This window comes from Haemaphysalis longicornis, unplaced genomic scaffold, assembly GCF_048455015.1.
Source record: "Haemaphysalis longicornis isolate Haplotype H1 unplaced genomic scaffold, Haemaphysalis longicornis Haplotype H1 scaffold_17, whole genome shotgun sequence".
Classification (NCBI taxonomy): Eukaryota; Metazoa; Arthropoda; class Arachnida; order Ixodida; family Ixodidae; genus Haemaphysalis; species Haemaphysalis longicornis.
Genome location: NW_027526276.1, coordinates 1,413,382 through 1,438,817, shown reverse-complemented (window position 1 = coordinate 1,438,817; position 25,436 = coordinate 1,413,382). Strand labels below are relative to the sequence as shown.

The following is a 25,436-nucleotide window of genomic DNA, read 5'->3' as shown; positions in this document are numbered from 1 at the left end:
ATGAGGTATATTTTATTTGGTCCGTTTCTTTTTGTAACCCAGGTTTCAAGCACCTGCAGGTGCCTCCTTTAGTGCCCGGAAAAGCTTATGCACGAAGAGCGCTTCCCACGAGTCATGAATGGCAGCTAGGGCGAGGTGCCTGAGGAATCCTGCAGTCGCCCTGGTGTTCTGTCCACTCGGGTCGTCGATATGCAGCGTCACCCTACCGGTGCGCAGAGTAGTCGTCACCGGCTCGTCACGTTCGTCCAGGATCCGCCGCGGCGTTGCCGCGTTGTGGTCTGAGGCATCGTCTGGGGCGGCGGTGAACTTTAGCTGCGTTGTCGTTTTCACTCCCTGTGCAGCGAGGTCGAGGGAGCCATTTCCTCCAGTGGTCCAATGGAAAGAGCACAACACCGGCTCTTCAGTCGATAGGTCGAAGCTAGCAACCTGCGTGAAAAAGAGTCAATACTCCTAATAAACCTTCTTGATGCAATATTTCATTATTGTTTTCTTTTGTATTCGACAAGCAAGAGGTGAAGGATACAGGAGGGTGCAAGAAATATTCAATCAAAAATTTCAGCGAAGCATGAAGAGATGAGATACGACCAAGATATTGCCATAAATGTTTCCCGAGAAAGGAGGGAAGATATGAGAATTAGAGAGACGTAGAATATTACGTACTTTGTCCAAAATGTCTACGGAGTGTAGCCTACAAAAAATTGCAAATGAATGTAAGCCGACATGAATTGCTACCACTGTGCACCTGACAAATCTCATGCAGATTATATCAACACCCATCAAGCTTTACGTTGCCTTATCGACAAGTGAAAAATAAAATCACTGTAACAGCAAGTTCGGCTGTATCTTTTTGGCTACTCAGTATGTACTCTTCTGGATAGACACATCGTTCTTTCTCGGTTTCTTCCGTCGTGCCTGCGTTTGATCGCTCGGTCTGCGCAGGTGAAGGTCGGCCGTGGTTTCGGGTAACCACAATAGGGCCAAAATGCACTTGCATCAAAAGGGTAATGCCCAATAGAGAGTTTCTAGCACAACTCCTCTCTCATGACCTTCATGAGGATCGGGAAAATTATCAACATGAAAGCTTGTTGAGATAGCCGTAATAGACTAACTGACTTCTCGTCCAAATGATAGCGCAGCTGCAGCGCTTCTTTTGAATCTTCTTACTTGGCGTGACATCGCCGTGCAGGACCACATTGAATCGCGAAGTTAGACCTATACGCTTTCACTGGTACAGTCGAGCCCGCTTATATCGAGCAGCGCTAGGACTGTAAAATAGTTAGATATAGCGAAATTTTGATATAGAAAGTGAAGCAAAAAAAACTTACATGAGAGCAATGCTGGCGACTGAGTCACGAGCTAACGCTGAGCTCTTACCACCCTGCAGTTCACTATTGATACGACGCTTTCTCGGAAAGAAAACAATCATTTATTGGGGCGGAAGAACTGCATGAGTGTAGGCACCTGCTTTTTGGAGCACAACGAGTTGCTCGTGGCTGCTTTCTGCACTTTACCTAAACACTCAACAAGCACAAGACCACTTCCCTCAATGGCACTGCAATATCGCCATAGCAGGGCCACAGCAGCGACGGCTTCACTCGGCTTGGAAGCGGCACGGAGTCTTCGGCGTCTTCGATAGAGTGGAGACAAGCATGGATACAAGCGAATAGCGGCGAACCCAGCGAACCGAGCAAGGGCGGGCAGCGACTGGCGTGGACTTGAAGATCGGTGACACCCAGTCCGCAGGACCCAATGTGGCGCTTTCGACGCCAACGGCATGCATTCGTATTCGTGTCGCTGCCTCGCTGGTCCAGCGTTACTGAAGATACATATATATATATATATATATATATATATATATATATATATATATATATATATATATATATATATACATATATATATATATATATATATATATATATATATATATATATATATATATATATATATATATATATATATATATATATATATATATATATATATATATATATATATATATATATATATATATATATATATATATATATATATATATGTATATATATATATATATATATATATATATATATATATTTATATATATATATATTGACTAACTCTAGCTCCACCGCTGCGTGCCGATGTGGAAAAGCCTGCTGCATGCCTAAGGAGAGCCAAAATTCCGGTGCGGCGGAGTTCGATATCTCCGTTGTGAGCAAAATCGCGTTCGATATAAAAAGTTTAAATGCATGTCATTTTTATCAGAATTATACAAGGGTCCGATATAGGAAATAATTCGATATTCCAGTGTTCGATATAAGCGGGCTTTACTGTATTGAACGACTATCGAGCAGAAAGACCCTCAGTGAAAGCACTCAACACGCAATCGCAAGAAGAGTACATCTCGGACATCGAGGAAAGGTTAAGAAGTCCGCAGCTTCTTGTTTACAGCCGGACAAGCTCACTTGAAGTGAATGGGGGGGGGGGGGGGGGTGTGGAGTGGCCCTCATCTAGGGTATTCTATTGTCGTGTATAGAGAAACCTACATGCGTTCGCACAGACGCCCAGGACCCAGCTCAGTTCCTGCAGCGTGAAGAAAATACGCCGAGTGTTTAAAGAACAACGTTACGGTATGTACCCCCGGGCACCTTTTTATTTTTCTCTTTCTTAGTAGGCGACTGGCCTCTCCGCGAAAAAATTCTAATCCCGAAACTTCTAGAGGACGTTAATTCCCTCACGTGTATTTAAAAGCCAACTCAGAAAGCACGAGGGCATTCCCGTTCGCACAGACTTCCGGGACCCTGCTCAGTCTCCGCCGCGGGAAGAAAATAACCTGCGTGTTTTGTTACGATATGTGCCCCCGGGCAACTTTTGATTTACCGCTGTAGCGCCGTGCGGTGCAGCAGTGGAATAGAGTTAAAGAGCAGAGGTATAGAATCCGCCTCGTGTGTAGAAAGAGAATGCATCGAATCCCGGGGCCCGACAATTCCCACACACAAAAAAACGCGCAACTATGGAATTGCAGTTGGGGCTTGGGGTTGGGACTGACCCCGGCGACCATTGCCGGTAACGCACTCCCTCACCAGAGCAGCATAATTGGCCACCCTGGTGCAGTAACGGCCAAAACCTCCCAAGAATACGCCAATTAATTAGTCTCCAGTGTCTGCGAAGCAACTGACCACGGCGGCGGTCAGACCTGTGACGCAGCAGGGGGTGCTAAGAATACCTCGACCCGGACAGGCCGCCATTGGAATCTGAACCTGGCAACGTTTAACACGAGAACCTTATCTAGTGAAGCGAGTCAAGAGGTGTTGTTCGAGGAATTAAAGGGCATCAAATCGGTTGTCATAGGGCTTCGTGAGGTTAGGAGAACAGGTGAAGCCTTTACGGTGCTGAAAAATGGACACGTTCTATGTTACCGTGGTCTGGAGGACAGAAGCAAACTGGGCGTGGTATCTCTAGTCAATAAAAGCATACCTGGAAACACAGAAGAATACTGTAGCATTAATGAAAGGGCAGCAGGTCTTGTAATTAGGCTCAATAGGAGGTACAAGCTCAAGGTGGTAGAGGGCTATGCCCCCTCATCCGGCCATGACGACCAGGTAGTGGAACGCTTCTATGAAGATGTGGAATCGGTAATGGCTAAAGTAAAAACACAGTATACCGTAGATATGGGAGATTTCAATGCTAAAGTAGGCAAGCATCAGGCTGGAGACAAGGCAGTAGGGAACTATGGTCTGGGTTGTAGAAATAGCAGGGGGGACCTACTAGTTGAGTTTGCAGAACGGAATAACCTACGCATAATGAATACCTGCTTCTGTAAACGGGAGAGCCGAAAGTGGACGTCGAGAAGCCTGAATGAGGACCATAAAAATGAAATAGACTTCGTATTATTCGATAACCCTGGCGTCGTGAAGGATGTGGAAGTGCTCGGAAACGTAAGGTGTAGAGACCATCGTATGATAAGATCTCGAATTAAGCTAGATTTGAGGAGGGACCGCAACAAGCTAGTACGAAAGAAGCCGATTAATGTGCTAACAGTAAGGCGTAAAGTAGAAAATTCAGGGTCGCGCTGCAGAAACGATACTCAGCTCATACCGAGGAACCCGAGCTTACGACACAGGAAGCCAGCGACAACCTTACACGCATTATCACGGAGTGTGCAGTAGAAGTCGGGGTGCGATGGCTAGACAGCATACTGGTAAACTTTCCCAGCAGACGAAAGATCTAATTAGGAAACGGTAAACCATGACAAGCTCCACCCCAGCTGACAGAATAGAACTAGCGGAGCGTTCGAAGTTAATCAATAAGTGTAAGACAGCTGACATACGGAAGAATAATATGGAGAGGATCGAATACGCTGTAAAGAACGCAGGTAGACTGAAAGTAGTAAAGAGGCGTCTTGGCGTAGGGAAAGATCAGATGTATGCACTTAAAGTATGTGTGCACTTTGTCTGAAAGGCAATGTCATCACAAATAGGGATAACATAGTCACAGTGGCCGAGGAATTCTATAGGGATCTGTACAGTAGCCGGGACATCCAGGATAACGCCGAACGAGAAAGCAGTTCAGAGGAGGTAGACATCCAACCAGTTACGACCGAAGAAGTAAAAAAGGCTTTGAAAGAAATGAAAAGGGGAAAGCATCTGGTGAGGATCAGATAAAAGCAGACCTCTTGAAGGATGGCGGAGAAATTGTACTTAAAAAACTGGCAAACCTGTATCCGCAATGCCTAATCACCGCAAGCGTACCGGAGTCTTGGAAGAACGCGAACATCATCCTAATCCATAAGAAAGGTGACATAAAGGACCTGAAAGTTTACAGGCCGATCAGCTTACTGTCAGTCGTCTACAAGGTACTTACCAAGGTAATCGCTAACAGAATTTCTGCAACCTTAGATTTCAGTCATCCTAAAAAACAAACAGGGTTCCGTAAAGGTTATTCAACAATGGACCATATTCACACGATCAATAAGGTGATAGAGAAGTGCGCTGTGTATTCTGAACCCCTATATATAGCCTTCATGGATTATGAGAAAGCATTTGACTCGGTCGAATCCCTAGCAGTTATTCAGGCGTTACGGAACCAGGGGCTGGATGAGCATTTTGTAAAAACAATAAAGAATATCTACAATGGGTCCACCGCTACCATCATTCTCCATAAGGAGAGCAGTAAAATACCTGTAAGTAAGGGTGTCAGACAAGGAGACACAATCTCTCCAATGTTATTCCCAGCATGTTTACAAGAAGTATTCAGGACGTTGGATTGGGAACAGATGGGAGTAAGGTTAATGGAGAATACCTCGGTAACCTCAGATTTTCTGTTGACATTGCCTTGCTAATTAACTGGGGGACGAATTGCCAAGCATGCTTTCCGCACGAGACGAACGGAGTAGAACCGTGGCCTGATAATTAATATGCAGAAAACTAAAGTAATGATTAATAACCTCGGAACAGCACAACAGTTTGAGATAGGTGGCGAGGCAGTGGAAGGGGTAAAAGAATATATCTACTTAGGCCAGAAGGATCAGAACGGGGTGCCGTGCATACTGCAGACATTCTCATATAATGAATAGCAGCTTACCATTATCCCTGATGAAAACAGTGTATGACAGCTGCATCTTACCGGTACTCACCTACGGGGAAGTAACCTGGAGGCTCACTAAGAGGGTTCAACTTAAATTGAGAACGACTCAAAGGGGAATTGAGCGGAAAATGATAGGTGTAACATTAAGGGACAAGAAGAGAGCGGAGTGGGTCAGGGAGCAAACGCTTGTTAAGGACATACTAGTAGAAATTAAGAAGAAGAAATGGACATGGGCAGGGCATGTAATGCGGAGGCAAGATAACCACTGGTCATTAAGGGTAACACAGTGGATCCCTAGAGAAGGCAAGCGTAGCCGGGGGCGGTAGAAAGTTAGTTGGGCGGATGAGATCAAGATGTTTGCAGGGATAAATTGGTCACAGTTGGCACAATGCCGGGGTAATTGGAGAATAATGGCAGAGGCCTTTGCCCTGCATTGGGCGTAGATAGGCTGGTGGGGATGATGATGATGATGATGATGATGATGATGATGACATGCATTGGTAGCGCGTGAGTACAAGCCAGCCGCAGAGATTTTACACTACAGTGGTGCCCTGTAATGGTAGTGATAAGGACATGTCAAAACAATTAAGCGGCTGTTTTGTCTGCCAGACAAATTGAACAAATCCAGGAGATGACAATGACAATTTTAAACGTTGTGCTTCATTAGGCACGCCATGCATCGGCAAAAGCTTTGTCTTACTAACCAAACATTTTCCACGCAAGTATGATGCATGCGGTCATATCGCAAGCTTGCTATTTTTTTGGAATGGAGTTCTCTAGTATGCTTTCATTGAAACGTCGGTATTCGCAATTTCACATAACCAATACTTTGGCAAACACATTTTCTATCGCTGACTGCCCAATGAAGAAGGCATGCATTCACAGTCCACTGTTCCTGTAAAAAATATCGTTAAGCTATTTCCGAAGCCTACAGTTTCTGACATAGCTGCACGCATCTACAATCAATTGATATTACCAAGAAATGGGCTTTATCGCAACACTTTTTAAAAAATTGAAGCCGCATACTCGGTGATCCCGAGAGACATATTGTAAGTTACCGCCGGCACACGCCGAAATTTAGCCCGGTGTGACACGTAACATAGTTTCGGTGGACGGCCTAAGATATCACTGCAATCTATTGAATCTCAGTGCCTGACTTCAATTTCCGTGTTCAAGCCATCGTCATTTGTATACTGGAAGGCTTTTGCGGCGAGTTCAGGTAGAGGGCAGGGTTAGTTTTTTTTTTTTTTGTGTGTGTGGGGGGGGGGGGGGGGCAGACACGGAAACCCTTTTCGCCAAGTCGGTGCTGTTATTTTGCACAAAGTCGTTTTTATGTGTGCCATAGAATTATTGTGGTGGCAACCGCACAAATCCGGTCGAAAATATGGCAATTGGCGTATTTTTGGTTCGCTGTTCTGAGAATTCCTCAAAACAAGCAGAAGGTTGGACTATTTCGCGTCGTCCGCGTAGGCGTTTGGGTGAGTAACACTGAAACCTCGAGAAAAAAAAAATCACGCCATATCCACGGAATGAATGATGATAAGTGGGGCGAAGCTCGAGAGGGGGAGATCATCGGTAACCGTAACTCTCCCGTGAGAGTTCGCCCATTACATCATTAAGAAAGACGTAAGACTGTGTGCGTACATTGTACAAATCAACTTTTATTTTCGGAGTCAATGCTCCCAGGCCCAGACCTGGTGAAAGACCCCGCGCCATCGAGGACTACGCCGCACCTCCACCACAATTTGTCACGTAGGATGGGACACAACGGTAAAGAAAGAACTTTTATTTAGGGCGAACCTGTGCCCGAACAAGACGAGAGGAAACGAGCAAAGGTCCTTGCGTCTCGTTCGATCTCCGAGAACGACTGCCTGCGTTCGTGGCGTGATCTCTTGCGTGATCTCCCCCTCGCAGTGCACGTGCGCTCGCGCCTCCGTTGGCGAACACAGACAAGCTCGCGCTCCCGGTGCCGAGTTTGCGCTGCCGGTTGCAGCCGGTTTTTGCGCGTGCAACGCGGCCCACTTTGCGACGTCTCCGAAAGCATGCGGCGGTCACGTACCACGAGACACAAGGGATAACCAGACCCATGACTTAAGAAGCTTCGCCCCTAAAATGGAACCGCCGCTATTCTGGTATGAGTAACACCTCCGTAACGTGCTGCCCTAAACGTCGTGCTCAAAAAGGTAAAGCCCAAGCCCCAGTGTTTGTCTGCGCTTTTTTAGTTATTAAGTTTATTCCTCCCCTTCATTTGTTTACTTGGTTTCGTTTCTTGTTTATTTAAAATATCCCAAAGTGCCCTGTTTCAAGAGGTTTGCAGCGAGGGGTATGCAGTACTAAAACAGAGAACTGATTCAAGGATAGCATTGATATCTATGTTGATGGGCTCAGTTGCAGATTGCGGAAAATTGTTCTTCTAGAGGACTGTATCGGCAAAGACGGATTGAATGTGCGTCATTATGTTTGTTCTTGGTGGGGAAACGGCTTTCTAGTGGGAAAGCACTCGGAAACGCCTTGGACTGGCTACATAAAATGCCTTGATGATAACTCCTAATACATTTTCGACAGAGCCACAGCGTGCGACACCTTCATGAAGTTTCTATAAGGGAGTCTGCTAGATTTGTGCATCTTAAATAGGGCAGCAAATTACAGAGTCCTTAGTGAATTGACGAATCTCTGACGGCATTTTGGGTACCAAGTCATTTATATCAATAACAAATATGTGACTGCCCAGATGAACACCTTCATGTTATCTTCCACGTGGAGTTAGGATTTATAGGCTGCCTATTATCCGGTTGAGGACACTGTAGAGTCATGCACTGCGGCCTTTCATGTGAAACTAAGCCGAGTCAAATACTCATCTAGTACGGGGTATTTAGGCAGAGAGGCACCCCAGCATTGCTCAGTTACCTTCGAGGACTTAAAAAATTCTCCCTCTGCGTTATTGAAGGCAGGTGTGGTGGAAAAACGGAGCATTCCGGCGTTTTTTTGCGACCGCGGATAGCTCACGCGAGCATCATTGCCGGTATTAGCCATCAAAAAAGCTATGCTCGAAATGTGGTGAATCCAATCGAAGGTATACAGCTCGACGATTGAGTCTGTCGTAAAAACCTTTATCTGAGCCTTTACTTGTGTCAAGGTTGGCCTCGTTGACAGTTTGTCACAAGAGCCGTCGTCCCTGCTGACACGACTCAATAAACCATGAACGACGTGCGCGTTAGGACAAACTTACAGCGAGCATTCGCTTACGGAAAGTGTACTAAAACATTGCCTCAGCTTTTTTAGAAGTACATTTTTATCACAGCGAAACAGAACAGCTTTTCTAGTACTTTGCTTTGAAAACGAGTATACACGTGTGCGCGATTAATTACGGAGATGTAACATAACATCTTAGGAAAGAGGGAAGGGTTAGTGCATTCAAATACCTGGCTATAAAAATTTGTCTTCTACTTCAGGGAATTGATTGCACTTGATGTATATCATCAGACTCTTCCCAAAGAAACCTGTTTGGGCGACCTCATGAGCCCCCCTATAGCAGTCCGTCTTTTATGCGTCTACTAGGACGGAGGGCTGAAATGAATGCGACCCATATTGTAGAGTCTATACCACCAGGTACTGAAAAACACTACCTACGAGTATAATAGATTAGAAAATGATTAAAAACTATCATTATGGGGCGAAAAAAGCCACACGGAAGCTGAGCTATTACATCACTCCTTGAAATCCCTCCGGTAGATCTATTGCCATCATATACGTACACAGTTCGTTACGATTTGCACCTTATCTGCATTCCACAGTAAAGACAGCACAGAAACCTAACCGGTGGTGTTTGGCATGCTCATGTCATTCGGGAATAACGAATGCATACTTCATTGATGTTACGCACAGAAGTATATGACATTTGGCACGTGTATAAAATAATCAGCGATAGGACTTCGCCAGAGATTGTACGGAAACATTAGTAATTATGCCCTACAGGAGGGTACATAACTACCAAAAGGCATCGATATTTTTGGAACGTCTTCCTCTTGCGCGCTGTAGCAGACGACGGTTCATCATCACCAGTTGCATGTGACAAAGAAGCGGTGGCACGCGTTCGCGCTGCACCCGCAGCCAGTTAGATTAAAACGCTCATCCTAACACGACGTGTACGATCCGCTCTCGCACGACTGCTTGACAGCCTGAGGACCTCGGGGTCTATTGCAGATATGGAAACAGCTGGTGTGCAACCAATGTGTCACTTCGCTGGACCCAAGGGGCCGTGAATTAGTCTCATTAAGCATTTTTAAAGAAAACTCAGATCTGCATAACGGGCTATCGTATGTTACATACTTCGTTTTGGTTACTGGTGGTCTCGAGGGTGTCTCCGTAATAAGCAGGTATCTCAAACAGCCCTTCAAAAGTTTTGGTAGACAAGGGGCTGTAGTATGCATTTTCTGCAAAAAAGTTTGGTCACTTTGTTGCAATTGATGTTGTATGAAATTCATGCGATGCTTAGGACTGTACATAGCAAAGGTGACGTTTGCACTCCTTTATTCAATCCTTCTTCTCTTCCCCTGGCTCGAAAATACCGCTCTATGGTAAATCAATGCGACAGCTAGGCGGCAACCCCGGTTCACTTATACGAGGGCTCCGAGAAATATTTCTTTAATTTTTGTGAGTATTCAGTTTACTCATTGTCGCTGGCACCGACGTTGTTAGCAGATTTTATATTCGCTGTTGTTTGGAGGCGGAATGTATGTTCCAATCCGTGTCGGCACGTTTTCCGTGCCAAACACAACAATATTCTTCTCACCTGGGTGCCATTTGCACAGTGGGATCGGATGGGGCCGCTTCGTCGGAGCAGGTGGAGGCCATTAATTTTGTAGCCGTCAAATCCAAGTGTTGAATGCGGCTCTGGGCCTCCTTCGAGTTCCGAGCTGTATTCGGGCGGTATTTCGTTCATTGTTGATTCTACGACCTGTTCCAAGTATCTGTCATGGGACTCGTCGCACCAACCTGGACACCAAGCAAGTGAAAAAGACTCTAAGCAATGCATGATCCAAAAATTTCTATTCTAAAACTAATCATACTGTACGTGGAACGTGTAAAAATATTCCTTCCGCCATTTTCCTGAATATTGCCTTAATTTTTGCTTCTAGAGGCAAGAGGGGCACTCAAAATGAGTGTATTGCGAATACTGATCCCTGCTTTCCCCTTTCAATGAAACTTGCAAAGATAACGATTGACGAGCAAAATCCACCACGTAGGTTCCATCCACATTCGAACCTCTTAGGAAAGGGGACTTGTAAATACTTCACATTATTTTGTAATTTTGCGTGATTGCAAAAATAGTCACTGAAATTTTGTAGTTTCAATAAAGACAAGTGAATAGGTCTTCATCGGCATAAACAAGTATTTTCTTTAAAATATTTGTTTGTAATACGGAAACATTTCACCTCTCACGACGGGGGTACAAGAGACAATGTCAGCGACAAAACACACACACACATACACATGTGCGAAATCTTGGGGAACGCAGGCATGTCTCTCATATGACCTACATGTCCCATATGTCCCATAAAATAGGCTGGCAGGTTGTCACTCTGTAGATAGGGCACCGTTTGGAAATCAATGAGTAGGAATAGGATGCTTAGAAGTGTCCATATTCATAGTCGTTCACCTGGAATATATGTTTGAGTAAACAGCGCGTTGTACTTGCATGACCCAAAATTTTTGACAGTTTTCTTGCGCTGATTTGTAATTAGTGTGACTCATTCCGAGAAAGCCTCATTTCCTATTTATGTTTTCTTGTTAACTATTTATCGTTTTTATTTAGCTCTTTTTTATCTTCTATAAGGTTGACCCATCCGCTGACCGGTTCTTGTATAGCCGTCACGGCACATTTTCATCGAAACTATGTACGTCTTCTATCTCGCAATTTTTATTCCACTCTTCAAGACTATCTTGTTACAATTTCCCCTATTTTGGTGCTTCAAATACACAATTTGAATTGGAAGGAATTGCGAGTTATTTATTAGCGGTACGTTTGCTGTATCAGGAAGCGCAGCAAAAGCAATGAATCAAAACATGGAAAAGTCGGTCGATTTCTAAGTATCCCGAGCCTCTATGGGCTAGGATTTTGTTACTTCTAGCTATCATAAGAAAGTCCTACTGGCTTAGCTATTGCTTCTTTACGAAAAGCGTCTCTTACACTCCCACGTACTAATAAAGGCACGCGACATCATAAGACAAGTACCTATACAGGGATCTTCAATGTGTTTCTACACACCCAAGTATCCTGTACGAGCAGCTCCAACACATTGATCGCTGTTGCCGCTTTGCGTTAAGGAAGTGTTTTCTGGGCGCTTGCCGGCAAAGAACTCGCGCAATTACCTCCATCACCGCAAATAACACTAGATGATAGGTTGGTTTTAAACGGCTGCCTATCGAGCCAGAAACCGACACCAAATTATCTACATGTTGGCCTCGCGTATGGACTAGTACGGATACCCTCGACGTCGGCTGCATTTGCCCGAGGGGTACACAAACCCTTTTTCCAGAAAATGATGTCGACATTTACATACACCAAGTTTGGTGGATTTAAATTTGCCTGCGCTGCTAAAATACAAAATAGCGAGGAGTTTCTTTGTATTGTAGTTGTAAGTAACAAAACATAATGTTGTATTCCGTGGTGGAATTTCCCCTAGACTATCTTAGCTCTGTGGGACAATGGGATAAAGAGTCTGTTGCAGAATCATAGTTCAATAAATACATAGGTATGAGTATATTGAGCCTGCTGGGGTGCCTGAGAAAATATAACAAAACTTTGAACTTCTGAGAACTGGATTTTCATTTAACAGGTACGCAGTCCCCCGCAAGCTGTTCGAGTACGGCCGTTTTTTTTAAATATCAGTTTTAAAGGAGACTCAATATTAGATTTTGCTTTACGGTTCTATATACCTACTTACCTCTCTGTACTCGTGTACCTCAATTTCTGTTGTCAGAAAAATGTGCACGAAACGTGCAGTCATTTAGTTTCCGTATTAGAAAACGTGTAGCAGTTATTGAAAGTCAGCATCCCTATGACGATCTAGCAGAAGGAGCTCACGAAACTTCTATGTTTGGCATCACTATACTACGAATACTTTTTTCGCTTCATCATGCTTTGGCAATTCTACAATGATCTCGTGACTAGACCCTTGGGTGTGAAATGGTCGTAATATTTTTTTTTATTTGTCGGAATTCTTTAAAAGTTTAGAGGAGAATGTTTAATTACACTACCTCACTACGCCATAGTACAACGTGTTTCTTAAAAGAGGACTTGCAGGCAACACACCAGTTATGATTTGTTTCATCCGAAAAATCGTCTCGTTAAAATACTACTCACACCACTTTTAAGGCAAAAAACAGCGCAAAAAACGGCACAGAAGACCAGAAAGAGATGAACATTGGCGGTAGGATCTCTTTCTCGTCTTCTGTGCTGTTTCTTTGCACTGTTTTTTGCCTTCAGTATGAACGAACTAGCCCGTCTTCACACTCTAGACCAATTTTAACGGGCACTTTGCTCAAATAGACTTAGGAAGAAAGAGAATGGTCATGCGAACAACTAGCTCATTTCCCGTAAGAGGACCTATGATGCCATATTTGCCAGCGCTGCTATTGGCTGAGGCCGGCAAAAGCCAATGCACATTAGGCACGGCTTATAAGCTCGCCGAACGAACTATTTGCGGCCTAATGTAATGCATATTCATTTCACAGACATAAGAATGCTGGTGTAAACAATGAAAGTTACGAAAATAAACGCAAGCATAGACGTAGCAATGCGCACTGCTATTGGTACTGGGCGCACGATGCTTTTTTTAGCTGCACAGCGGTCCGCCGCTTTGGGGTTGTCTTGCACGACACTGGCCGATTGGCGTAAGCGACGTTGTCTTACGTGACCCTTTTTGTTGAGGATACCACGTGTTTCACGAAACGATTACTTTCTACAGTAACAATAACAAGCCAGGTGCAAATACTGTCGAAAAAAAAGCAGCAGCGGACAACGGTCCGTTGGAGTGTATGGAAGGACTGACGGCAAGCATGGCTGCAAATCCCAATGGCGCAGGGGACGTTCGTTTGAATACGCGCACTTATTACTTCGTCTACTTCGAAAACACGCGATATTACTTCGAAAACACCCGATTTGGCAAGGTAATCAAAATTTTAGCCTAAAATAATAATTGCACAGTGAATACGATCATCTCCTGGCGGAAAAGTGATGGAGGTCATATAAAACAAAATCTTTCGATTTGATTTGCATAGCCAAGATAAATACAGCAAGAAAATTTATGCCAGAAATCGGATTATAAAATAACTGCTCGCGTATCTCCTTTCTTTTATGCACATATCGCTGCAAGTCAATACTGCACCATCCCTGCCTTTATCCTCCTTCCTCCTTGTTCTTCTTATAGTTGAATTATCTCGCATTCGCAATGCTCGCGCCATTTGGTTTTCTTTCGCCGCTCTTCGGCACCATTTTTAACGGGTTCTTTCTCCTAATTATCTGGCGGAAAACTAATCGAATGTGTATTCCAGTTCAAAGAGCACTGGTACTGACGGTTATTCACTTATATTTTGCCTGAAATATGTCGGTTGTTTTCTTTTGCTGAGACAAAATTGGGAGATGCGTAAACATGGACCGATGGTTTTGGAAAGAAGCGAATGTATACGTAATCAATCGCTTGTCTAGGGAGCATTTATTTGAGTAAGGCGACCTACTGGCCATAAAAACCCAAATATTCCCATTGACGCAGCCCAAAACCTTTATACAATGAGACATACCATTACACTTCTCTGTAAAGAGAATTTTCAACGCTTCTGCAGCGATATTTATGTATCGATGACATCTTTTTATTCCAACACGGTCTGTCTTGAAATCAAGGCTAACAAAATCCCTTGAAACGGAAGAAAGAATGAGAAGATAAATGACGCCTTGCGTTTGAGCAGGGCCTCATATTCTAGACGCTCAGGACACTTTGACTTACGATCCGCCTTAACGGTTTCGAATTGCTTCGATCTGTCCCTTACGCGTTGCGCCTCTTCTCATTCTAGCTTCGATGGAAGGGGTAAATTCCTTTTCAGAATTTCACCTTTAAAAGGTCGTAAGATGGTCTAGGAACCGATCCTGAAACACCATATTGCTCTGCAGAATTCCCGCATATCCCATTCGCGAGTAACCGCTTTCGCTGAACTTTTATCAGCGAGCCACACACAATTCCTTCGGTACACGCTCCATTACTTTCACTGAATTTGTTACCATAACAGCGAACCCCTTACATATTTCCTCGGTTGCGAGCACTCTTCTCGTAATGGTAGTTCCGTCTTTGGTTTGGTAGTTGGCTCCAGATACAACAAGGTGGATGGAGGGTGCAAATGCTATCCCTTAGCCACCAGAGACCTCATGCGGCTCTGTTTCCTCGTTCACAAGTATCCTCCTTTCCTTTCCTCCTGATGCTCCGGCCTTGCCATACTCGGTTTTCCTACTCGCGTACTGTTCATTAACCACGTCGATTATTTCCCGTTGTGCTCCACGTTGGCTCGCCTTCATTTTCCCGTGCTCCAGAAACAAGGCTAGTTCAGGGTGTATATTGCGCGTATCACCCCTTTCCCTGAGTGTTTGTCACCGGTGTACTCTATAAGCGATGCGAAATCAATCAAATTCAGCCGGTACAAAAAAACAAAAGAGACATGCCCATTTTCTGGCGAGTTTTGTTTTTCACCAGTATCAGCTTTACCGCCTCTGAAGCCTTTAACACTTTCATCGCTGCGGCTTTTTCACTCTACTGCCAATTCATCTCACAAGCTTTCAAACGATAAACTTTCTGAGATGTTCTGGGCTCTCCGTGACACTTTATTGTCACGCTTCTGATACAGCACGTTTCTACACGTTAGCAAATTCCGGTTTCCCTCTTGCTTTTGTACAACTGAACTCTGAAACAGCTTACCCGACAACATACATTGTCTTCCCTCAAACAATTTTGTAGCGTGAGCTACACTGGCCGAGGTTGAGCAGTTTCGCGTGGATCCTGGAGAGCCATGCTGCGCATCCGCGAGGAGCTGTGACGTCTCAAGGCGCACAGCTGGCGCGCCGGAGCCGCTGCCGCCGCGACTGGATTGGATTTGATTGGATTGAATTGGATTGAATTGGATTGCATTTAGTTGGTTTATATTGGATTGTATTGAATTGTATTGGTTTGTAAATCGTTTTAGTAGCAGTAAGCATGATAGTCAGCTAATCCTAGTCAACCAGGAAAGCTAAGAATAACCAGCTGAACCTTAGCTCACGCTACGTATACCCTGGCATAGCCGAGCTAAGCCACTGTTAATTTTTTGCTCCCACAAATCTCTGTCGAGCTTTTTGAAGTTTGTTTCGCGCTCTGATCTTTTGTTACCTTTTACTTATATTTTGAATCTATACTATCATACCGCTAGCTCACTCACGTAACAATGTAACTCCGTCGGTTGCTCATGTAGCCGCTTTTGCTCCACTCGTGCTGTAGGCTGATTTAGGGCTCCAGTATGTTTAAACGATAACGAAGTAATAACTAATAAATAAAAAAACACTCTGTTACGACAAGGCAAACAGAGTGGCACATGAAGAGCTGCGAATTAGAAGTTGAGAGACCATAACCTCAACGTGAACCACCCCCGGCCGCTGCTCGCAAGCTGCTTCGCAATCACTGTCATATTCATATAACTTTAAGTGGTACACCTTACAGTTCTTGCGGAAATAAGCACAGAGACGAGAACTTTTAAACACAGGATAGTTTCATATGGACCTGAATGGGTGCTGGCCTGCCATTGGCATGTCCACATTTATCTTGCAAATGGTTAAGAGTACGTTTCGGGTCATTGCCACGTGTCGTTTTATGCTTTGTGCAATACCTAAGTGAAAATGCGGCCGGAACGCGAGATTCTGTTCCGTAGTGTGTATAAGCCCGGCATCTACCGCAAAAAGTTCGCCGCTGCCCTGTATCAGTAACATGTGGGTAGAATCATGGGTTTTGGAACGAACGCTCTGTGTTCGGGCTGCAGCAATACCAACATCTCTTTTCCAAAACACGTGATTTTTTTATTGTGACATGTTCCCTTGGCTGGTATCTGTGCATTTTTTTTTTGTAAATAAAAGCGGTCTCACTCGTTTTAGGTCGGTTGAATTAACGTTTTGCATCGCATCCGAAGTGCCCGGCATTCGCCTGTGTTGGAAAAGAATATCGCGTATGAAACAACACCGCATGGGCTTCTGGGAATGCGTTACAGGTTGCGGCGAAAGTAAAGAGCGAGTATAATTTTTTTCGACTTCTTAGATTCGTAAAAAGCTTGAATGCCAATCCCGCAGTGTTTGCTTCGCAGCTAGAGCTCGCAGTGCGCCACAGCATCGTTTTTGGGACGGGACCGTCTTAATTTGTGCATTCCGTTTGGGCCCTTCTTTTATCATTTTATGGATATACTGAACTTGGCTCACGACTGGAGAAGCTGATTGAAGAAATGGGGCGGGGCGTTTATGCTTTCAAACCACGCAGAAACATCACGGTAACACTGAACGACCCTGTCATTACGCCTTAGCGGCGACATGCCTTGGTACATATTGGAGTCTAAAATAAGTCAGCGGGTTTGGTAGTGTGAGGACGTACACGCGCTGAGAAAGGACGTCGGTTTGTATATTGCCTAATTAGCCGCTTGTTCCCGCCAATCTGAAGCTTGGTCGTGTTGTATTGACACCATGCGCGCGCGTACAAAGACTGTTGTAGTATTCCATTCCGTTATTCTATCGGTAGTAATTTATAACCGTAACAAAAAAGCAGCCGAAAGTGTGCACTGTACGGCACAGCGACTTTTTTTAGAGTGCGCCATGCATTCCATTTCCCCCTTCTCCCTTACTTTCCGGGAAACCTCTGATGCGACCCTGTGTTTATCAACTACTAGACAAGTACACCGTAACAAATATTCCGACTGGTCTCAAAAGAGTACTGCGAGTTTTGGGGCCATGCGCGCTACCTTTTTGAGAATACGCAGATGATAGCACAAAACAATTATTCCACTCTCGCTTTTTTCCCTTATGGCCTGGACCTCTTTTCTCTCTGTAAAAGCTGCCAGTCCATTTTTTACCTGCTGAGTGCTCTGGATTGACATATGTGGATTGCTTGGTTGCCGGCCACCGCCCTATATTACTCCCCCCCCCCCCCCCAAAAAAAAAGAAACATACCGTGTGTATTGTTTAGGCGGATGGGAGGAAACTCTGGTTGCTTTATATAACGACGTAACATTTCCAAAGATACACAAATACGTATTTCGTCCTCAGAAAGTACACTTGCCTATTTATATATACAAAGCACGAGTTTAAAACTGAACAAAACGCACCAATGACTTAAACGACGCATTGACTTTTGATATAGTAGTTCCACAGTTCAACCAAAACATTTTGCTTTGGAATCGCGAGTAAGATTCGCAAACGATGCCCCTGAGAGGCCAGAAAAAGAAAAAAAAGGCAAAATATGCCCCGATTCGAATTCGCGGCTTTGAAAAAGCGAACGCGAGCCATTAATCCAATGCAACACGGAGCAATGGCACACGAGGGGAAATAACAGGCATACTGTACTTCATAGCTGATCTCCAGGAACAGCACTGTTTTTTTTTTTTTACGACTGCGATTTTGCCCTGCGGGAATAATGCTCTCCGCGCTCTTGTTTTAAGCTTTCGGCGTAAACCTTCTGTCGATATAGACTCCTTATTACCTAATAGACCTCCCGTAACTCGTATTGTGCTCTTAGCTGAGCTTATATTTTCTATAAGCATTGCTGGTCGCACACCAATATGCAGTTTGCAACTCCGGGAACTGTTTTTAAAGCCAACGGCCGATGCGTGGTGAGCCGAAATACAGATTCCATTAGCGCTTGTGAGTGTTCTATAAACTTCGTGGATTTTAGTATGTTTATTACACTTTAAGAACGAAGAGAACATAGCCGCATTCATTACAGCAGGATTGTGGTCGTGGTGGATGCAGTTTTCGCTTCTGAATCGCTTCACGCCGACCATTCGGTCGATCGGTATTGCCGGCGTCTTCGGTCAGCGAGCCAGTCACACAACGCGGAATATCGTTCGGCCGACGTGCTCGTGTCGCCGTCGGCGTCATATGACAATTGGCGCTCTGCAAACTCGGAAGTCGACGTCGCAGTCGTGTTGTTCGTCGCCGGGTCGCCCTAGCCAACGCGCCTTAACGAGAAGGGTGGCAATAGAGTAAAAAAGATGAATATCGACGAACACGACACTCTTAAGCATGCTGCAGGAAGCGTTAATTAAACAAAGGCGCCGCCGCGAGCCGTCGACGCTACGCAGACGACTCTTCTGTTCGCCGGAAGTGCGAGACAAAGCCATCCAATTGCAAAATTTTTGCTGCGGGGCGCGCATGGGGGAATCGATGTCGTACACGCGGGAAGATGGCGGCGCTCAGAAGCACGGAGGAAAGGGTGGCAACGTGGCAGCAAACTTTCCAACGCAATTGTGAGCTTTCCGCTGCACGTAAAAAAGCGTTAGTTGGCACAGGTGACGTTGACCACCCAACCTAACGATTGCGCTAGTTCAATGAGTCTGCTCAAAACACCTTTCAGGGTTCCTTTAACCAGAAATTCCGTTGTTCGCATCTGTTCTAGTTCACGCAGGCACTATAATACTGAACACGGGAATGCGGCAATAATAGAGAGTTTTAGTAGAGCGTTTGTTGCCTCTGCGTACGCTAAACGCTCAATTTTTGCGTCCCGCTACGGAAACACCGCTACCGGAGTTTTAGTAGAGCGTCTCATCAGGTTTGCGTGGCGACACGCTAATGCATACGGCGCCATCTGTCGAATGTTTTGCGAAATGACTCGCCGGCTGATCTGCGAGCGGAGTGCCGGAGTGCTTGGAGACTTTACGACTATCGAAACAATTGTAAAGAAACGCTTTCCGGTTAGTATTGAATGCAACACGGCCACAGCACTGCATAAATATTGTCTTACCTGAGTACGTTCCATAAAGAAAGCGTTGAAGTCCCCCGGAACTTCTTTCGAGCAATAGACAGAACGCCCTGACCCGAATGCGCGAGTTCGACGCATACATTTTATCCAACTTCAAAACAATACAGGGAGGCGTTTCGAACGAACACAACGTCACGACATGCGTTGCAAGTCTGAACTGCGATTGACCGGTGATCGGTTGCCTCCTCCTGCAAGTCGTAAACTCGCACTCACCTGCCGCGCGGTTTGCGGGGTCGAACAGCAAGTCACTTAACTCTGGCGCTGAAGTCGAGAAGGCTTTTAGCCACGCCCACAGTACATACCCCATGCGAGGTTGAGTCGTACGTCGCCCGAGAAAGATAACCCAGAGCATAAGAAGCATACTGTCCGCCCGAAGAAACACAACGTCGCATTTCATCGCGAACAACGTCGCATTTCACGCACGCAGCACACGCACGCACACGCACGCACACGCACACGCACACGCACACGCGCGCGCACACACACACACACACGCGCACGCACGCGCACACACGCATGCACCCACGCACACACGCACGCACGCACGCACGCACACACGCACACACACACACACACACGCGCGCGCACACACCCGCACACACGCACACACGCACACACGCACACACACGCACACACGCACACGCACGCACGCACACGCCCACACGCGCACACGTGCACACGCGCACGCACACACACACACACGCACACACGCACGCCCGCCCGCACGCACGCACGCACACGCGCACACGCGCACATACGCGCGCACACGCCCACACGCGCACACGCGCACATACGCGCACACACGCCCACACGCGCGCACGCGCACGCACGCACGCACGCACACACACACGCACACACACACACGCACGCACGCACTATTTCGCTGAAATAGCGTCCGCTCGGCTTCCGTCCGCTAAACGCAGAAGCGGCTTAACGTACGGCCCATGCGCAGTGAGAACGACGCAAAGAAATAGCGTTCGCTAACTGTTTAGGTGCGGTTGCGTATGTTATTCTAAAACTCTCTAATACCCGGCAGTGCGTACAGCGCGCCATGAAAATGCCGAGAAAATGCCGAGAAAATGCACTCAAAAAGTTTACCATATGGTAGAAACTATTTACAGCGGTCGAGTTGAAAATAGTGCATCAGTCAATAAAGGGTCCCTGCAACACTTTTGATAAACGCTTTCACCCTTCCCTTCGCGTCCGGAAGCACTGCGCAAGCTACAGTTATTGCCAGCACGTTGCCGCACCGGCTGATTTGCTCGTCACTCGGCTTTATTTTTGAAGTTGGTATCGAAAAGCGTGCATTGCTGAAACTGAAGGAAAACCGGCGAACAGCCGCTACATGCTTCGGTGGCGTAATTTGGGCCGTCGAAGAACGTCAAGACCGGGAAAGAGAGAAAATCTTTTGAGCAAGTTTCCAAGTTATCTGATGGGAATAGGGCAGTAATTTCTTGCTGAGGTACTTTGCGATCCCCCAATCTAAGTACTGGGCGTGTTGGTTGGCTACGTTCTGCAAGCATTCAAGATTTCAAAAAAGTTTAAAAAACGTGTTGCAGGGTCCCTTTAAGGGCCTCAAATGTGGCTGCTCCAGTTGCAATGGATTAAATTCTTATTCCAATTTCCCGCATGCCTTGCAAAGGACCATCTGCGATGGCGACCGTTTGTGGTAATTTTTCGTAACCGCTAACACCATGAAGTCCTGATGGGAGGTAGATTAAGGTTCATCGCTACGAAAAAAACTACCCTTTTGCTAGTCGGCGCACACACACCGTGCAGAATGTATAGGTAAAATATTTCGGCATACGTAAGCGCTGTTAGGTTCATGCAGATTAATTGATTCTTACCTGAGAAACATACGCCAGCAAGCGGGTATGACACCACCAAGAAAATGAAAGCTGGCAGCATCCCCTGGGAAGCCATGCTGATGAGGATCTGTTAGGGCTGCGACCAGACACCAACAAAAGGTAGAATATGATACATTAGTCAGTCCACTTCCCGCTTGTCTCCGCTTAGTCAAACAATCTGAAAACGTTAAACTTTTAGCCCAACAAAAACCAGCAGCACTCGTGCAGTGAAAGCTACTAATTGTTTGTTACTTTTCGAAAAGTGCATCTTTTTTAATTTCGATCTTTAACGATTTCTTTGCCCCCATAAACGACGAAAAAAGCCCAATTTTTGTTGGGTGGCTTCGCGGTACTTCGCTTTATGTCTCTGCGGGGCATGTATCAATTTCACGCGTTTTAACTGTGCGCAATGACGTCATTTGTTGCGGTTACTATTCAAAATGATTGAGGTCGTTATTCATATAAATCACAAATTTCATCAATTAGCTCTTTATTAAATACTCCAGGTCCCATTCTTAGTATGTAGCTGCTTAAAAATGCAGTAACACTTGATCCTGTATTGTTTACGCACTAAAACAAAGAAAAATGCTGCGTAGCTTTTTCTAAACGTGTTAGTTTTAAACTATACGAGGTATCCCAATAAAGTTACCGACAGACTTCAATGCAATTTTAATACAGTGCATAACCCTTGTGTAAATAAGGGACTAAGAAGAGCGGCAGTCGCTCTATTATACCGCTTCCGAAAAGGGTCAACAAAGACCCTTTGTGATACAAGCTGGCCCTGGTGTGATCTTCTCTGTGGAAGTTATATGGGGCTGGTAGAAGATGTGGAACACTGTGCTATTGGCCACCCAGAGCAGGCTGACATATTATGTAGGCTAGCGCCACATGACCAAACTACATCAGCACCAACGAAACAATGTTTCCAGCTCATCTTCTTGCACTATTCTTATTGATATTACTTACCTATCCTACGCATTTCTTCTTCCTAGTGAAAATATAAATCTTCAGATCAAATTGCACGCATTAACCACAGCATTTTTTGTTAGAAAATTGGTATCGTGCCGTCAAGTGATCGACATGAGAGAGATTGGAATTTTGAGATGTAGCGCGTAATAAAAACGTTGACGTCATTTTTTACTGAATTTGTTGCGCGCAACTTCTTGGTTTACTGTATTGGTTGCGTGCAACACAATCTGTACGTGCCTGGGCAAACCAAATCGTACTTCCCGCTGCCAAAACAAAAACACGAGAGCCTGTAAAAATTGAGGGACAATACCTACTACCAAAATCAATCCTTTGAGAACAGACAGAAAAACGTTTCCGCATTGACGTTACCCAAAGAAATCACCATGGACAGAAGAATTTTGGACGTAATTACCTATGTCATTACATAAAATAACATTCATGTTTTTCTATATCGCCCCGCCTAGCGCTTGTGAAAAAATGTAGAATGTGGGTTTAACGGGTATGAAAGGAAAATATGAACGTTTCCTGCAGTCACACCCTTACTTCAAGTGGTTGTGTATAAAGAAATTGCTATACGAGCACGATGATCCAAATGTAAAGCTATTTAAACACCAAAAAATTTGCGCCTTTCCACTCTGTGAAGGAAGATGACCTGCAAAGCTGGACGCAGTGCACGGAGTGCACGAAACAAAACATGTTTAGCCTAATTTGCGATGGAGCATATTTCCAAGCCGATTAGACAAATGAAGCTCTTACGGATCCAAGCTTTGTTCTAAGCAGATAGCCATAGAACTGCCTGTATCTATCCCTCGTTGTAAGCATCTTACTGTTTGTGTAAGGACGGGTTCAGACTGTTTCCTCAACTCTTGTAGCAACTTTGAAGAACTACGTCACCCCACGTCAGCCAACCGAACTGCGTCACATGGCATCTTTTTACGTCTATAAATGGCAAAACAGGTTTTGCGTCGGTAATCTGAACATAATATAACTCACAAACCCAATCCGCCCTGCAAATAAGGACTTCGGACAGGTCCCATTTGGCCGTTTAACGTCCGCGTTTAAATCTCGCACCACCACAATGGACATGCCATCCTACAGAACGGGCATAAAACCTGTGGCTACGTGGGCACGCCTCCCTCCTCCCTCCCACTATTCTCCACTTCAAACCTGCGCACGCATAAACCGGCCACCGGTCATGAGCGCGTGCTTATAAGTGACAGACACTGTCGAAAATATCCCCTGAAAGCCCTCTGAAAAAGTGATAATGGCTCACACCGGCGTTCCAAGCGGGCAATTTGCTGTTGACCGGGTAGGGATTCGCCGCTACTCCACGAGCTAAACTTGAGGCGGTTACAGCGGTGTCAGCAGCTTTCCGTTGTTTTTGCACCCATTCGCGCTTGTGTTCGGGCCAACCATTCGATTCTTGTTCTTACTCCAAACGAACGGCAGGCATCCGTTCCATAACGATGTAAAACCTGGAAGCCCTTGAGCTCTTTCTCGTGTACAAACATGTGGTTGTCCGTTTTCTTTCCCCGTAGTATGCATCTCACTGTTTTTGTAAGATGTCGGTGTAACACATCAACCCACACCCGAACCGCTCGATGGAGTAGGACAGGCGACTAATCGCATACACCCATGTAATTTCGATATCTTAATGCCAGCACAACCGGAATTTCATCGGTAGCAGCATGATGCCTAGCTGTGCGTGCACGCCCTTCTTTTTGTACCCGAAAACCGTACACCCATAAACAGGTAACCGGTGATGGCGCATACGTATGCCCGAAAGACACCGGCGAAAATGTCGATGGGAACGCCTTCCAAGATGAAAAAGAAATATGGGCTCAATCCGGCTTTCCAACTGGGGAAGTTTCTCTTCTACCGGGATGGATTCGTAGCTACTTGTCTAAGCGAATTTGAGTGGAAACGGTGACGCCGTTTATGGGCCGTTTTAGGGGGAAGCCTTTGGCACCCGTTACCTGGGCTTCGTGGGAGCGGCGTCTGTTTATGTCCGCATAACCGAGTGAGCGAACGCAGCAGTGACGAAAGAAAGAAAACGGAGAGGAGCGTCTAGCGAAGGGTGAAGTGGAGTACGACACGTGCGGCTACGACGTCATCTCTCTCACTCCCTTTTCCTCACACATGTTTCATGTGTCGCCACCAAGTAGCACCCTCACCTGGCACTTTCCACAGACGCAGTTCTATTCTCCGCTAATCCAAACCACGCGACGTTTACGCGGGAGGTTCAAACACAATACGCAACAGCATGCTAGCTGCTCTCTTGTGCGGGGCTGATCCGAACCACGTGAATTTGCGCGGGAGGTTCAAACACGATTTGCAATATGCTGGCCGGTGGTGGCGGCGTACTGCGAGGTAGCAGCAGAGTAATGCGCGCCGCCCTATGTTCGGTGATCACGCGAACACTTCCTGAGACGCGGGAGAAATGCGCCGTGACCGAGAAGACTGCAGCTCGCGCTGCGCACAAATTTCATATGAGGGAGTGTAGTAAACGTAAGTGCATTTTATACGCCCATCCGTGCTTCTGTTCATTTTTCGCAATCATCTGATAACCGCATACCGCCGTTAGCTGCCGATTGCGCAACTTGCCAAAGGGTCATCGGTGGAGGCGAGGGAGAAAATAACTGTGAAAGAGTTGTCAGCGGTGGTGAGCAAGAGCCCTGGAATTGCGCCGAGTAAATCGATGACACGGGAAGGAAAACGGGGGGGGGGGGGTTAAACATTTAGTGCTTTGCAGTAAAAAGTTGCACTTAGCACTGCGCAATATTTGCAGGAGTTTAACGACAAATTTCAGTTCAGGTTGCAGCTTTAAATTATGTTTAATGCGACGTTTGATGAAATGATGGCGTATAGCCCAGGATTTTAAAAAAAGCTTTAATTGGGCGTAATCTGAACTACAAGACCAATACCTATATACCACAATCATTGACCGACATTTTTTACACTTTATATGTGGGTGTAAATATTAGTATGTGAACGTTTCTCGCAATTCCTCCAAAAACAG

The 25,436-nt window shown here is 45.5% G+C and overlaps 1 protein-coding gene across 1 annotated transcript in view; it reads right to left on the bottom strand.

The window, feature by feature from the left end:
• The window catches only part of LOC144166376 (uncharacterized), a 33,334-nt gene continuing 7,898 nt past the window's right edge, over positions 1 to 25,436 (bottom strand). The window contains exons 2-4 of the mRNA XM_077695892.1: positions 21,449 to 21,545; positions 10,361 to 10,563; positions 1 to 426 (exon numbers count right to left, since the gene is read on the bottom strand). Of these exons, the coding sequence (XP_077552018.1) occupies positions 46 to 426; positions 10,361 to 10,563; positions 21,449 to 21,524 (660 nt within the window). The 5' untranslated portion in view covers positions 21,525 to 21,545 and the 3' untranslated portion in view covers positions 1 to 45. The remainder of the gene's footprint in view (positions 427 to 10,360; positions 10,564 to 21,448; positions 21,546 to 25,436) is intronic.